At 39.0% G+C, this 14699-nt stretch overlaps 1 protein-coding gene across 6 annotated transcripts in view; it reads right to left on the reverse strand.

Annotated features, from left to right (window-relative positions):
- LOC114337069 (neuroligin-1-like) overlaps positions 1-14699 on the reverse strand; it is a 616817-nt gene that overhangs the window by 331890 nt on the left and 270228 nt on the right. For all 6 annotated transcript variants that reach the window (XM_050650872.1, XM_050650874.1, XM_050650876.1 and 3 more), the window contains exon 2: positions 5970-6272. In XM_050650872.1, coding sequence (XP_050506829.1) covers positions 5970-6220 — 251 coding nt within the window. In that variant the 5' untranslated portion in view covers positions 6221-6272. The remainder of the gene's footprint in view (positions 1-5969; positions 6273-14699) is intronic.

Here is a 14699-nt window from a genome sequence, read left to right on the forward strand (position 1 = left end):
CGGATATTCTTGAGTTGGGGTTGATTTCATGTAATCGAATGAACTATCTTTCAGTAAAGTCGTCCCAGGAACGCAACTCATAAATATTGGCAATATCATTTTAAAGTCTTCTACTTTAAAATGTATCATATGTATCTGAATTGCCGATATAAATGAGTCAAATTAAATAAATTATTAGAAGAATTTTTTTACTAAGCAACAACATTTTTGTTTATATTAATAGTATTTTGTATTTTGACAACGGCACCCGATTTGGGCGTCGAAACGTTAATAAAAATCATTTTTTAATAATATTGTGGCTTATTTCCCATTCTAAATAGTTAAAATCTAAGATTAATGTGTGAGTGTTTTGACGACTGATAATTTGATCTAATTTGTTGAGTACAGATAAACCTGACAAAATTGGAGAGTGATGATATATTTCGTTTGGCTGAAGAAATTTTGTTGTTATGTACGAACGAGAATAAGACTAAAACACTTGATGAGACTGATAACCCAAGAGACTCAACCCCAAACCGCCCGAAAATGAATGAATAAGGAAAAAGGGTGGAGGATCAGGGTGGTAGGATGTGGAGATAATCAATAATGTAGAAAATATAACGGATAATGTAGAAGTATGTCTAAAGTACTATAGAACTATAATTAATGGGCTCAAAAATAACATAAGACTGGGAGAAAATTAAATAGCTGCGGAAATGATAAATAATGGAGGGGAAGAACTACAAAAAAGGAGGTATAGCCTTATCAAGAGGACGGAATGGGACGTTTCGGCGTCGCCGTTTCGGCGTGCCAATTCGGCGTGGCCGTTTGGGCGTAGAGCCGTTTCGGCGTAGGCCGTTTCGGCGTAGGCCGTTTCGGCGTCAGAAATTTTATTTTAGTTGACTAAATATCTACATTGAGGTTTATTGGTCAGGCAATTTTTTGGAAAAAAATCTTTTAATATAGTTATTTAAATACATTGGAGTTCATTGGTCACACAATTTTAACATTAATGGTCAAGTAGAAAAATAAACTAAATATATTTCTTTTATAAACATTTTGTTATATTTTATTCTGCAAATACCTATATTGGATTTTTTATTAATGCATATTAATAATAATTGCTGTTCTCTTAATTGTCCCAGAGCTAATTAGATGATAACTGACATTTTTCAACTTTAATTAGACATACATTATATGGTATATAGACGGAGAATTTTAATATTGTTAAAATATCTTTTTTAAGCAAAAATATTTGCAGAATGTATATTTTTATAACCCTACATGGGGATGGCCCGTTTCGGCGCCGGCGATTCGGCGCCAGCGATTCGGCGTCGGCGTTTCGGCGCCTGCCGGTTCGGCGCCCGCCGATTCGGCGCCCGCCGATTCGGCGCCGGCTGATTCGGCGACAGATACTTTGGCAAAGTGAGAGAGAAAAAAAATAGTTGTTAATGTATGATAGTCTGAAATTTTCTTTAACAAAAAATGTAGAGTCAGGAGAACAATTTTCGACATTTTAATTTTAGAAGATGTAAAATAATACCCGAAAGTTAGGTTTGGACCGAAGGGTTAGGTCTTCCTCCTTTGAAAATTGTACTGTATAATATATAATATATATAATATATTAATTTTTTAATTAATTATGTGCAATTAAATAGCTTACATTTACAAAAGTTGGAAAAAATAACATTTAATATATTTTTTTAGTGTGGTATAGATATAAATCAAGAGCCTCTTAAATTTCTAAAAAAGTAACGTAGGTATAATCTAATGTCTTACTAATAGACTCCAATGTAGGTATTTAGTCAACTAAAATAAAATCTCTGACGCCGAAATGGCCGACGCCGAAACGGCCTACGCCGAAACGGCTCTACGCCCAAACGGCCACGCCGAAATGGCCACGCCGAAACGGCGACGCCGAAATGTCCTAGACCCTCAAGAGGATATGGGAAGAGGAAAATATATCCAAATATTGGACCAAAGCTCATTCCACATTCATACCACATTCGCTTATACGCATTTCATCCTTTTAAAATCATGAGAGCGAACTGTGGTAGGTTCTCTGGATCGAAACAAAATTTTTCTGCCATGTCTCGTTTATTGAAGCGTCAGTGAAAATCTTTATGGTCCAAGAGCTGTGAGACATTTTTGAGTAGGTATTTTAGGCAACCTGAAAATTTTTCAGGTGACTCTTCCATGATAGCCTAATACAAAAATGCCGGTCTGGCTGGAGGGTAGCGGTTATTTTCCCCAAAAATCCCCCCAAAGTTAAAAAAAAGGTAAAAATTGCTATTACACAAAATATCATTGACGTGACTTTAAAGTAAATTTAAATATTCAAATATAAAGAAAATAAACAGGCCAGGCGATTTGAGGGCGATTTTAACTCTGCAAGATACTTGCATGGGCGCCCCAGGATTATTTTCAGGGGATGCATCTGAACTTCAGAAGATTTCATCTGAATCTGTACATACTATTAACGAGTATAAAATATACAACTATACATGCAAAGCTATGTACATTTCTTCCGGACAGGGAAGTACAATTATTATTTTGACAGGGTATTTTTTAATATTAAAAATAATTATTCTAAAAAAGACAGGTTATTTTGGTGAAATTTTCCAACTGCCATGTGATCAAACAAATTACGCGTACATAAAAATGAAAAGCGCTATAGGTAAGCAGCAGTGTGAGAAAGAGCGTATACCGATAGCTGTTTGCGTCCTCTGTTGTACCTGAGCGAGTCCGTTCGCTCGAGAAAAATCACGTGACCTAGCGATCCCATGTTGTTGTGCGTCGAAACGTTAGAGTAATTATTATATATTATAGTTTTTTAAGTAAATTTTTCTTAATTAAAGGAAAATAATAAGTACTATACAATAGATTTTGCAAATATGATAGAAAAAGACAGATTTATTATTATAAATATATAGGTAGAAAAGTATAAAAGTATAAACTAAATTAATTCTGAATCCGAATCTTGTACTTCTTCTTCAAACTCCTCATCTGAGCTTAAATATTCACTGTCTTCTTCTTCGTCAGACTCCCATCGAGACTCAGATTCCTCTTCTACATGATCTGTAAATAGTTGTAATATGTATTTAGAATTAATTAAAAATTAATTAGCGATAATTTAATTCAATTACTACGTATTCTCTGTCCTTTTATACGGAGTCGAAGCGTGGACAATCACGGGCGCATCTGAAGAAAGACTTGCCATTTTTAAGATGTGCTGTTATTGAATAATGTAAAAAATATGAACACAACACGTAACAAACACGGAAACATTAAGAAAAATGAAAAAGGCAAAAGAAATTCTCAACACTATAAAGGAAAGAAAAATGAGCCGAAATAAATATTCATTCTCTTCTTCTTCGTCAGACTCCCCTCGAGACTCAGATTCCTCTTCTACCTGATCTGTAAATAGTTGTAAATATGTATTTAGAATTAATTAAAAATTAATTAGTGATTAATTAATTGAGTTGATACGTATTCTTACTTATATAACTAATACTTAATACTTTTCCTTATATTGTAAATTACATCACGTTTTTTATTTCTTAGTATATGACCAAAGTAACTAATTTTTCTTTCCTTCATAGTGTTGAGTATTTGTTTTGCCTTTTTTTTTATCTTACTTAATGTTTCCGTGTTTGTTACGTGTTGCGTCAATGATATTTTTTACATTATTCGATAAAACATCTCAACAATGGCAAGTCTATCTTCAGATGCGCCCGTGATTGTCCAGGCTTCGACTCCGTATAAAAGGACAAAGAATATGTAGCAACTCAATTAATTAATCAGTCATTAATTTTTAATTAATTCTAAATACGTATTACAACTATTTACAGATCATGTAGAAGAGGAATCTGAGTCTCGAGGGGAGTCTGACGAAGAAGAAGAGAGTGAATATTTAAGCTCAGATGAGGAGTTTGAAGAAAAAGTAAAAGATTCGGACACAGAATTAATTTAGTTTATACTTTTATATTTTTCTACCTATATCTTTATAATAATAAATCTGTCTTTTTTATCATATTTGCAAAATCTATTGTATAGTACGTATTATTTTCCTTTAATTAAGAAAAAGTTACTTAAAAACTATAATATATAATAATTACTCTGACGTTTCGAGGCACAACAACATGGGATCGCCAGGTCACGTGATTTTTCTCGAGCGAACGGACTCGCTCAGGTACAACAGAGGAAGCAAACAGCTATCGGTATACGCTCTTTCTCACACTCCTGCTTACCTATAGCGCTTTTCATTTATATGCACGCGTAATTTGTTCGATCACATGGCAGTTGGAAAATTTCACAAAAAAAAACCTGTCTTTTTAGAATATTTATTTTTAATATTAAAAAATACCCTGTCAAAATAATAATTGTACTTCCCTGTCCGGAAGGAATGTACATAGCTTTGCATGTATAGTTGTATATTTTATACTCGTTAATAGTATGTACAGATTCAGATGAAATCTTCTGAAGTTCAGATGCATCGCCTGAAAATAATCCTGGGGCGCCCAGGCAAGTATCTCGCAGAGTTAAAATCGCCCTCAAATCGCCTGGCCTGTTTATTTTCTTTATATTTGAATATTTAAATTTACTTTAAAGTCACGTCAATGATATTTTTTGTAATAACAATTTTTACCCTTTTTTAACTTTAGGGGGGATTTTTGGGGAAAATAACCGCTACCCTCCAGCCAGACCGGCATTTTTGTATTAGGCTATCATAGAAGAGTCACCTGAAAAATTTTCAGGTTGCCTAAAATACCTACTAAAAAATGTCTCACAGCTCTTATACTATTATAGTCGTCATATTTTGTTAGAACTTCTTGAGAAAAGATATTAATGAGGGTGGGATTTGTGTCATTCTTTGGGTAAGCTATAATATATGGAGTAGTATATCCATAACTCGTTATAAGTTCTTTCAAGTATAAATATCTCGATTTTTTTACAGTCATGGGAGATGTGATTTGTGTGTGGGAGCAGGCAGATAGGATTGCGGATGTTAGTATACAGTTTAGCAGCGTATCTTAAGAAGACATGTTGTCTTCTTAAAAATAAAGGTGGTTCGTTTAGTGCAGCTTAAAGACTTGTCACTGGACTAGAATGTAAGCTTTTTTAAACTATAGTATACAGCCAACCTCTGGGATTTTCCCATTTATTTATATAAGAAATAACACTAAATAATTGTCAAAACGTTTTGTATATAGTCAGTATATGGCCATGGAAAACTATCCTACCTTAAACTGCTAACAGGGGGCGTAGCATAAGGGACTCCCAGGAACGCTTCCACCGACGGATGCATATGAATGATGATGCCTTTCAACGGTCCGTACTGTGTCAAAGATGTGCGTGCTGTACTTGTGCACCAGAAAAGATACACTCTCGGATTCTTCGACGAAGACTATCATCATTGGCTTTACAACCCATAGTGGGTTTTGGCCTGTTCCAGAACCAGCTTCCAGTCCTTACTATCCTTCGCCTTGGTTTTTCAATTTTGCACTCCTAACATTCGCAAGTCGTCTTCCACCTGGTCTTTAAATCGTGCTCTGGGCCGCCTCCCTCTTCTCCCTACTCCATCCGGTCTCTGGTTGTAAGTGTGTTTCGACGGTTCCGCCTCATTCATTCTCTCTAAGTGGCCTAGCCACTTCAGCTGATTTATTTTGATAGATCTGCCAATACTAGGCATACTATAAAGGTGGTAAAGAATTTTTGTATCGTTACACAGCCTCTCCCACGATATTAACTTGGTGTAAACCACATCTTGAAATCAGAATAGAAACCATACGAAAAAATGGAACGATACCAAAAAAAAAAAAAGAAAAAGAGCAACTCCTTGCAATATCACGACACAAAGTTAAACTGGATGTTCGTAACACATTAACCCCATAACTACCTGTGTTAGTTCGAATGTTACAAATTGAATAATTGTCAAAAACGTTTTAGTATACAGGCAATATGTACGTAACAATTGAAAATTATCCTACCTTAAACTGCCAACAGGGGGCGTAGCGTAGGGGACGCCCAGGAACGCTTCCACCGATGGATGCATATGAATGATGATGCCTCTCAACGGTCCGTACTTTGTCTTAACGATGCGCGTGCTATACTTGTGCACCAGAAAAGATACACTCTCGGATTCTTCGACGAAGACTATGATGATGATTATCCACATTGCATAAAAGATTTCGGTAACTGATTTTACTTTTCTCAACGAAAGCGTATCGATTATGCACATGACGTGACTAACGACATCTAGGCTACATTTTCGTATCTACCTCATTTTCAATCTGGAACAAAAGATGTTAGTTTAATATATAAATTGAGGATACTCAAAAGTCGTAAAAAGGGAAACGACTATTATAAAACGTATCGACTTTTGAACCGTCTTTTATTAAGACAATACAAAGGTCAAAATTCTGCTATACAGCGTTTCACGTTAAGAATATAACATTGCGGAAATAGCCCCATGTATTTCTTATGGACGATAGAAGCGCGCTGATGTCGTGCCGTACTCATTATAATGAGTCGTATATCGGCAGTCGAGTAGCCACCCATTCCCGAGAGGTTTGGCAACACTGATCTCCATAAGCGCAATGTTCCGTATTTAACGTGAAATAAAGTATAGATTGTTTTTGGTATCTATTATAACCACGATTCTTAGATATTTACTACGGTTGCCTACTCCGACTAAGCCCGTGATGATGTCACGAGAGTACAGTAATTTTAATTGCAATGTTAAAATAAATATCGGTATTTTTATGTCTTTGATGTATGGAAAATAGTAAAGATAGTTGTGAGATAAAGATGTTTAGTGGATTATAATACCTAATTATGAAAAACTGTTGATATTTTGATAATTAAAATTAATCAGCACCGGTTGTTCACGTTTATCCAACGGTTAATGCAATATTTACGGAAATATAGAACTTCAATCTCCATTCTACACTGAAAATTTGTCGCTTATACACAATTTCCATCAGTACTGGATTAACTTTTGAACGCATACCGTCCTTAGGGGTCAGCTAGAATTATGTGAATTAGTATTGCTTGTATAATTTATTGTAAAAATGTAAATAATAGGGAATACATTTGACCACACTACAGCTTGTATCTGACACTGTAAAATTTCAACAACATTATTATTATGTTAATACATAATGATATTTTAACGTTTTAATCTACCTTATAAAAATATATAGGTATTCTTATTTAAGCTCCTACAATAGGTACGATTTTGGACAGAATCACAAACCAAGGATCAGAATTAATGCCAGAAGTAACACCATACGAAGTTAAAAAGACACTTTCAGAAATGAAAAATAATAAATCCCCTGGCGATGACGGAGTAGTGATCGAGGCAATCAAACAAGGTGGAAATAAAATTATCCAGGTTTTGGCCAAACTGTTCACCGAATGCATTTACCAAGGAAAAACGCCTTCTCAATGGAACAATGCAGTCATTGTTTTATTGCACAAGAAAGGTGACATAACAGATCTAAAAAACTACCGTCCTATCAGTCTGCTATCACACATATATAAACTTTTCACAAAAATTATCAAAAAGAGACTGGAGGCTAAGTTAGACTTCTATCAGCCTAGAGAACAAGCTGGCTTCAGATCCGGATACAGCACTAACGGCCACTTACTGGTAATAAAAAATTTGATCGAGAAGTCTGCGGAATACAACAAACCATTGGCACTGATATTCGTGGACTACGAGAAAGCGTTCGATACCATAAACCAGCAGAAAATGTTAAAAGCATTGACAGAATGCCGAATAGATTATCGCTATACTAACATGATAAAATATATCTACCACAACGCAACGGCTAGCGTAAGACTATCTGATCAACAAACAAATAAATTCTGTATACAGCGAGGAGTACGGCAAGGAGACACCATCTCACCAAAGCTGTTCACAACCCTTTTAGAACACAGTTTTATAAAGGCAGATCTGAACGAATATGGTATCAACATAAATGGAGAGAAGCTCAGTCATTTGAGATTCGCAGATGACATCGTCCTTATAGCCGATCGTATGGATGATGCTATAATAATGTTGAACAAGTTATATCACGCTTCCTTAGAGGTCGGACTAAAGATTAACATCAACAAGACGCAAATAATGACTAATCTGGTGCTAAATCGTAATATTGTTCTTGATGGAATGAATATTGAGCAGACTGCATCTTATAAGTATTTGGGACATGAAATTCGATTGGGAAGAGATAACCAGACGTGCGAGCTCCCACGTCGCATAGGATTAGTCTGGGCAGCGTTTGGTAAACTGAGCTATGTATTTAAATCGGACTTACCCATATGCCTGAAAAGGAAAATCTTTGACCAGTGTGTATTGCCTGTACTCACTTATGAAGCGGAAACATTAACACTCACAAAAAAGGTAGTGAACAAGATTCGCATAACTCAAAGGGCTATGGAGCGCCAGATGTTGGGTGTCTCCCTGAGGGACCGAATCCCAAACGAAGAAATACGTCGTAGAACAAAAACAGCGGACGCCGTCGACAGAATCGCGTCGCTCAAGTGGAATTGGGTAGGACACATCGCCAGATTGTCAGACAACCGATGGACAAAACGTATTGTCGAGTGGAGGCCACGAGAAGAAGCACTACGGAGCAGAGGACGACCACCAACCAGATGGGCTGACGATCTGAAACGTATTGTCGGCAACTGGATGCAAGCCGCACAAAACAGAGAAAGATGGAAAGGGCTGAGGGAGACCTATGTCCAGCAGTGGACGCGTACGGGTTGATGATGATGATGATGATGAATAGGTACGATGTATAACTAGATAGAAGTAAGTTTTTACGGGAAACAACACCAAAATTTCAAATACAAATACATAAAGTAAACTAAATATATTATAAGATAAAAATAACAACACGAATATTACACATACATACACAATAATACACATTCAAAGATCGAATATCATTAACGCAACAAATTTAAAAATGGGCTTGTGTACTCTTGTGACGCAAGTCAAACATTTAAGTCTCCCCACCACAGTCAGAGTAGGCAACCGTAGTAAATGTCTAAGAACCGTGATCTATTATAACCCTGGGCCCAGAGCACGCCAAATAGAATTCTATTTTGCTGACGTCACAAAATCGAATTTCACAATGGGAGAATCGACGGTTGCTAGGCAACGTGACGTCACTAAAATAGAATTCTAGAATTCTATTTGGCGTGCTCTCACCTCTGGGCCCTGTTTTTAAACTATACTGTGTTTTTAAACTCGTAGGAGTAATTCAAATTTAACGCGCAGTAATGCTTGTTGGAAATTGGTTCAACCGCAGGCAAGTTTACTCCACTCACGGTTCTTAGACATTACTACGGTTGCCTAAATCGACTAACCAATGAACATTAAGGGTGAGATTACGTCACGAGAGTTTACTGTCATTTGAATCGTAATATGATTTTTTTCGAATCCTGAGAAAACCAAGTATTTTAGAAAAATTTAAACGCAGGATGGAAGATTACATTATTACCGAGGGCGGAAAGCCCCTTAGAATAAACAAGCAGATTCAATTGAATGAAATATTTGAAATTAAATATCACACTTCTCTTTTATTTTCAGCCCTGAAACTTATTAAAATAAACATTATAGAAGTTTTCAGAGACTTTCAGCCCTCGGTAATAGTGCAGTCTTTCATTCTGAGTTTAAAATTTTCAAAAATATTTATTAGTTTTCTCAGGATTCGGAAAAAATGAATACAATTAAAACACATTGAGAATTTTGACATGCGTCAAAGTTTTGCATTAACTCAATGTAAAATTCTGAACTGTTGAATTCCAGCTTCCCTAATAATTATTTTACATCAAAAGACATTAGAAACTATTTGAAGAGGATTGAAATCTGTATTGGAAATAACTGTTAAACTTGGTCTACGTAATTAAACATATTCCAAAATTTTGTAAAAATGTAATACATTTTAGTTTTCAGCCCAAACTTAGGCCACACACAATGCAATAATGTTCACATTTTTGAACTGTCAATATTTTTATTTTATCATCTATTGTTTAAAAACAATACAGTTGATAAGATACCCTCAGTTGCGGAGAAAGGATTAATAATAAAGATTTTTTTATTCAGTCAATGGTGTGAGCACTGTCAGTTAAATAGTAACGTGTGGCCTTACTTTTACACGCATACCTATTGTGGCAAATGTATCATATTTTTCAAAATTTTGGAATGCATTTAAATCGTAGAACAATTTTAACTTTTGATTTTAATATAGATTTTGATTCTCTACAAGTATTCTCTCATGACTTTTGATGTAGAATAATTAGGGAAGCAGGAATTCAACAATTCAGAATTTTACATTGAGTTTCCTATGGCCGTTTTTACGATTCACCACCTGGTATAAGATAAAATGTGTACTATCTGTTTTACCATTTCATAATAACACAAATAATACACATATATACACAATAATACATATTCAATGATCGAAAATAATTTAAAAATATGGGAATGTAAACTCTTGTGACGTAAAGTCAAAAATATAAGTCTCCCCACCACCGTCGGACTAGACAACCGTAATAAAGTCTAATAACCGTGTACTCCACTAACTTATGCATCATAAGAAGTCTCTCGGTAGCCGCCGAAGAGACAAGACGTGCAGAGTGCGGACGAGCAGCAGTAGCAGCGCAACAAGTCGAGGAGAGGGAAGTGCTTTGGTGTAACGTACTTCTTAGTACGGCTGTGAATGTAAGCACAGCAACACTAGAGCGCTCGCTCTCGCTAGACGCGAAGACGTGGAAGCAGAGGCAAAAGCCAACCTCTTGGATGTGGTGAAACTCAGGAAGTTTGATTTCATTGAATTTTCTGAGACATTGCAAACAAGGGTTGGAAAGCAGAATAAGCAATAGCGGGCTCGACGTGAGCCCGCTACGGGATACTCTCTGTGCCTCCGTTAGGAATGGGTACAGTTTAAAACACTGTGCCTCGACACTGCAAGGTGTAGTTATTTAGAATACATCTTGCAGCCCCGGCCCCTAAGGTCAGAGAGTTGAGAAAATCAAGAGGATCCCGTACCTAGTTCTGTCTAGGTACGAGAACTACCGCGCTGTTGTGCAGGGAGCCAACCCTGAAGTCGATGTGGTGTCGGGCCAATCGGCTGAAAAAAAGGCTTCTTCTAAAAGTTAGGTTACCGCTCCCAACCAAAGATGACACGAGTCAGATCTCGGTCACCCCCCAGATCCAAGGCGCTTTCCCCGCCAAGATATGCAGACTCTAAAGAGTCCCTCCTGTTACAGCACCCTGAAGAGAGCAGTGATGACCACTCGAGCGACCAGGAAGATGGAAAAGACGGTTTTACGATCCAAAATCGTAGAATAAGAAAAAAGAAGTCAAAAGGCAAGGACTCCACGCAGAACGTCGAGACCACCGAGAACGTCACCGAAGCCACCCAGGAAGTCGAGGATTCCCAGAACATCGAGGCCACCCAGGAAGTCGAGGACATGGACGAAGACGTCCCAGGCGCCGAAGGCGGGGGCACTACCAAACGTCAGCGGGTTGAAGAGGATGCCGCCAGCGAAGACGAGCTGACAAGGGCCAACGAAGAAATCAACCGACTCAGAACCCTGATGAAAGAATTTGCAGCAAACGTTGATGCAAACAACAAAAAATATGAAGAGGTGATCGCACAACAGAAGGCAGAGATCAAAGAGCTGAATACGGAGATTCGACGAATGAGCGAAAAGATGGATGCCAGATTCGACGAGTTGATAGCTCTCCAGAAACAACTCGCAAAGAAACCGGAGAAGAAAAACCCCGAAAAGACGGACAAAAAACCACCAGTAGAGCAGCCTGCCACCAAAAAGATGACCACCGAGCAGACTCGACCACCCAGCCAGAAGGCTACCACCTCGACGAAGGAGGCGTCCACCCAACAGAGGAAAAAGAGAAAGGAAGAGTTTCCACCCCTGGTGACACTAACCGACGAGGAAGACGCCACATGGACGTCCAACCAAGAAAAAGCCATGAAACTAGCTCCCCAGGTACAGCTACCCCTCCCCGAAGAACCAGTGCCATCCACGAGCACAGATAGGGACGCGCTTGCCGCTTCCAGTCAAACTGATACAGTGTCAATGGAAACAAACCAAAACGAAGAAGACGCCGAAGAAGCCGTGTTACCTGAAAACCAGGTAACACCATACAGAAAACCGCCTGTAATTAAGTTACAGAGTGTCAGCGAGACAGGGGCTATTCTTACCATAGCCCAGGGCAAAGGCATCATCACCACAAACAAAATCTCCAGAAGTGGCAGAGAGACGCTCATCCAGGCTAAAAGCCCGGATGACTACAGAAAGATGACAAGGATAGTGGAGGAATATGCAGAAGCATACGCCGCCAAAGAGAAAAAGAGGCTACAATGGATAGCCTTTCCACTCGACGAAGACAGGAAACCAAAATTAGTGTTACGAGGATTGCCCACGAATACCACCGAGAAGGCAATCCAAGAAGACATGGCAAACCAATATGGAATAACCTGCCACACAGCACGTAACATGTCTACGAGAGTAGGGAAAAGGAGGCCACTACCCATGTTTGTCATGACACTGGATCAGGAAGACGTGGAAAAAGCAAAGCGGGTAACGAACCTGTGCCACATGAAAGTTGTGGTAGAGGACCTACACAAGGCAGCAGGACCGACGCAGTGCTTCAACTGCCAAGGGTACCATCACGCCCAGAACTCGTGTCACAAGGACCCGAGATGTGTGAAGTGCGGCGAAGAACACCACTCAAAGCAGTGCCAGAGAGCCAGAGAAGTCAAGGCAACGTGTGCCAACTGCAATGGAAGCCACCCAGCCAACTACAGAGGATGTCCTAGGTGCCCAACCTGGGGGAGGCCTCCACCACAGAGGTCACAACAGCGACCACCACCAAACCGAAGACAGCAGGCAACCGGGGTATCCTACGCGCAAGCCACGCAGGGAGACCAACCAGCGCAGAACAACACACCGTCCAACCGACCAACCCTCCCAGATGAAGAGTACCTAGTCAGGATGGTCACAAACATCGTGACTAAGGTAGTCCAAGAGGTGATACTCAGCACCAGGCAGGCACAGAACTAATGGCAGAGAGGGGATACTTGAGGATAGGCTCCTGGAACCCGGGCGGCATAACCACAAATCAGAACATACTAGATGAACTCGCCAACAGATACGAGATGGACATCGTAGCAATTCAGGAAACAAAACTGACCAACAACTTCAACCTAAAGTTTCCTGGATACGACGTATATAGGAACGACCTCACTAGAAGATCAGGAGGAACGGCCATCCTCGTAAAGAAGGGTATTAGACACACCAGTTACACTACTCCACCACTGGTCAACATGGAAGCCACAACAATAGAAGTTAACATGAGGCAAGGCGCAATAAGGATTACATCAGCCTACGTAAGACCACAAGACCCTTTAATGGACGATGACCTAGATGCGTTCCTAAACATCGCCGAACCATCGATCATAATAGGAGACCTGAATGCAAGATCCCCCAACTGGAACGACAGAGCTACGAACAGGAATGGACGACTACTAAACAGATACATAGAAAACAACGAAGACACAATGGCAATGGGCCCAGAAGAACCTACCCACTACCCAGGAAACGCACTTCCGACACACATCGACTTAGTTGTAGCCAAAAACCTAGGACTGCAATCAGAATTAATCACGCTGGACGAAGGATCAACTGACCACCACCCCATCCTATTAGAAATCGGAACATGGGAAGAGACAAACCCGCCAAAAAGAACAAAAAAGAAAATAAAGTGGACTAACTACAAAAGGTTAGTAAGTGAAGGAATAAACATAGTGCCAGTAATAAACAATCCAGAAGAAATAGAAGGAAAAGTCCTAGAGTTCGAAAATATCATCCAAGAGGCAATTAGAAACAGCACAACAGAGGAAGATGTCGAGATATTCATGGGAAGGTTCAAAGACATACCACAAGAAACACAAGAGTTGATAAGGGAAAAAAATAGAGCAAAGAAAACAGCAAAAAGAACAAGAAACAGAGTAGATAAATCCTGGGCAAATATTTTAAATAGGGAGGTCCAAACGGCCCTAAAACTCCACCGTAGCGAAAAATGGGACAACTTTGTACAAGAGATGGAAGAACAAGACTCAAACATGAGAAATGTCTGGAAGCTCCAGAAAATGTTGAGAAGCGACAGGAAACCCATCCCCCCACTACATGGAAGATACGGCATGGTATACACCATAGAAGATAAAGCAGAGGCAATGAGGACTACACTCGAAGATGAATGCAGACTGAACTTCCACCAAGATGAAGACGACGACTTCCTGGAAGAAGTCGAAGAACAAGAAGAAGGACCAGAAGACCCAGAGGACTTCATCCCCCCAACATCACCGGAAGAAATCAATGAACATATCAAAAATAGTTCACCGAGAAAAGCGCCTGGCCTCGACGAAATAACCAACAGAGCCCTAAAATATTTGCCCAGAAAAGCTATAGTGTATTTCACAAATATTATAAACGCAATATTAAGATTCAAGACATTCCCAAACAGATGGAAAGAGGCCCGTGTAATCATGATTCCAAAACCTGGCAAGAATCACACATTCCCACAGAACTACAGGCCAATCAGCTTACTTCCAGCGATCAGCAAGATAGTGGAAAGAGTCATCCTCAGCAGACTGCAAGCGGAAACAACCCGACTA

This window comes from Diabrotica virgifera, chromosome 5, assembly GCF_917563875.1.
Source record: "Diabrotica virgifera virgifera chromosome 5, PGI_DIABVI_V3a".
In the NCBI taxonomy this organism is placed as follows: Eukaryota; Metazoa; Arthropoda; class Insecta; order Coleoptera; family Chrysomelidae; genus Diabrotica; species Diabrotica virgifera.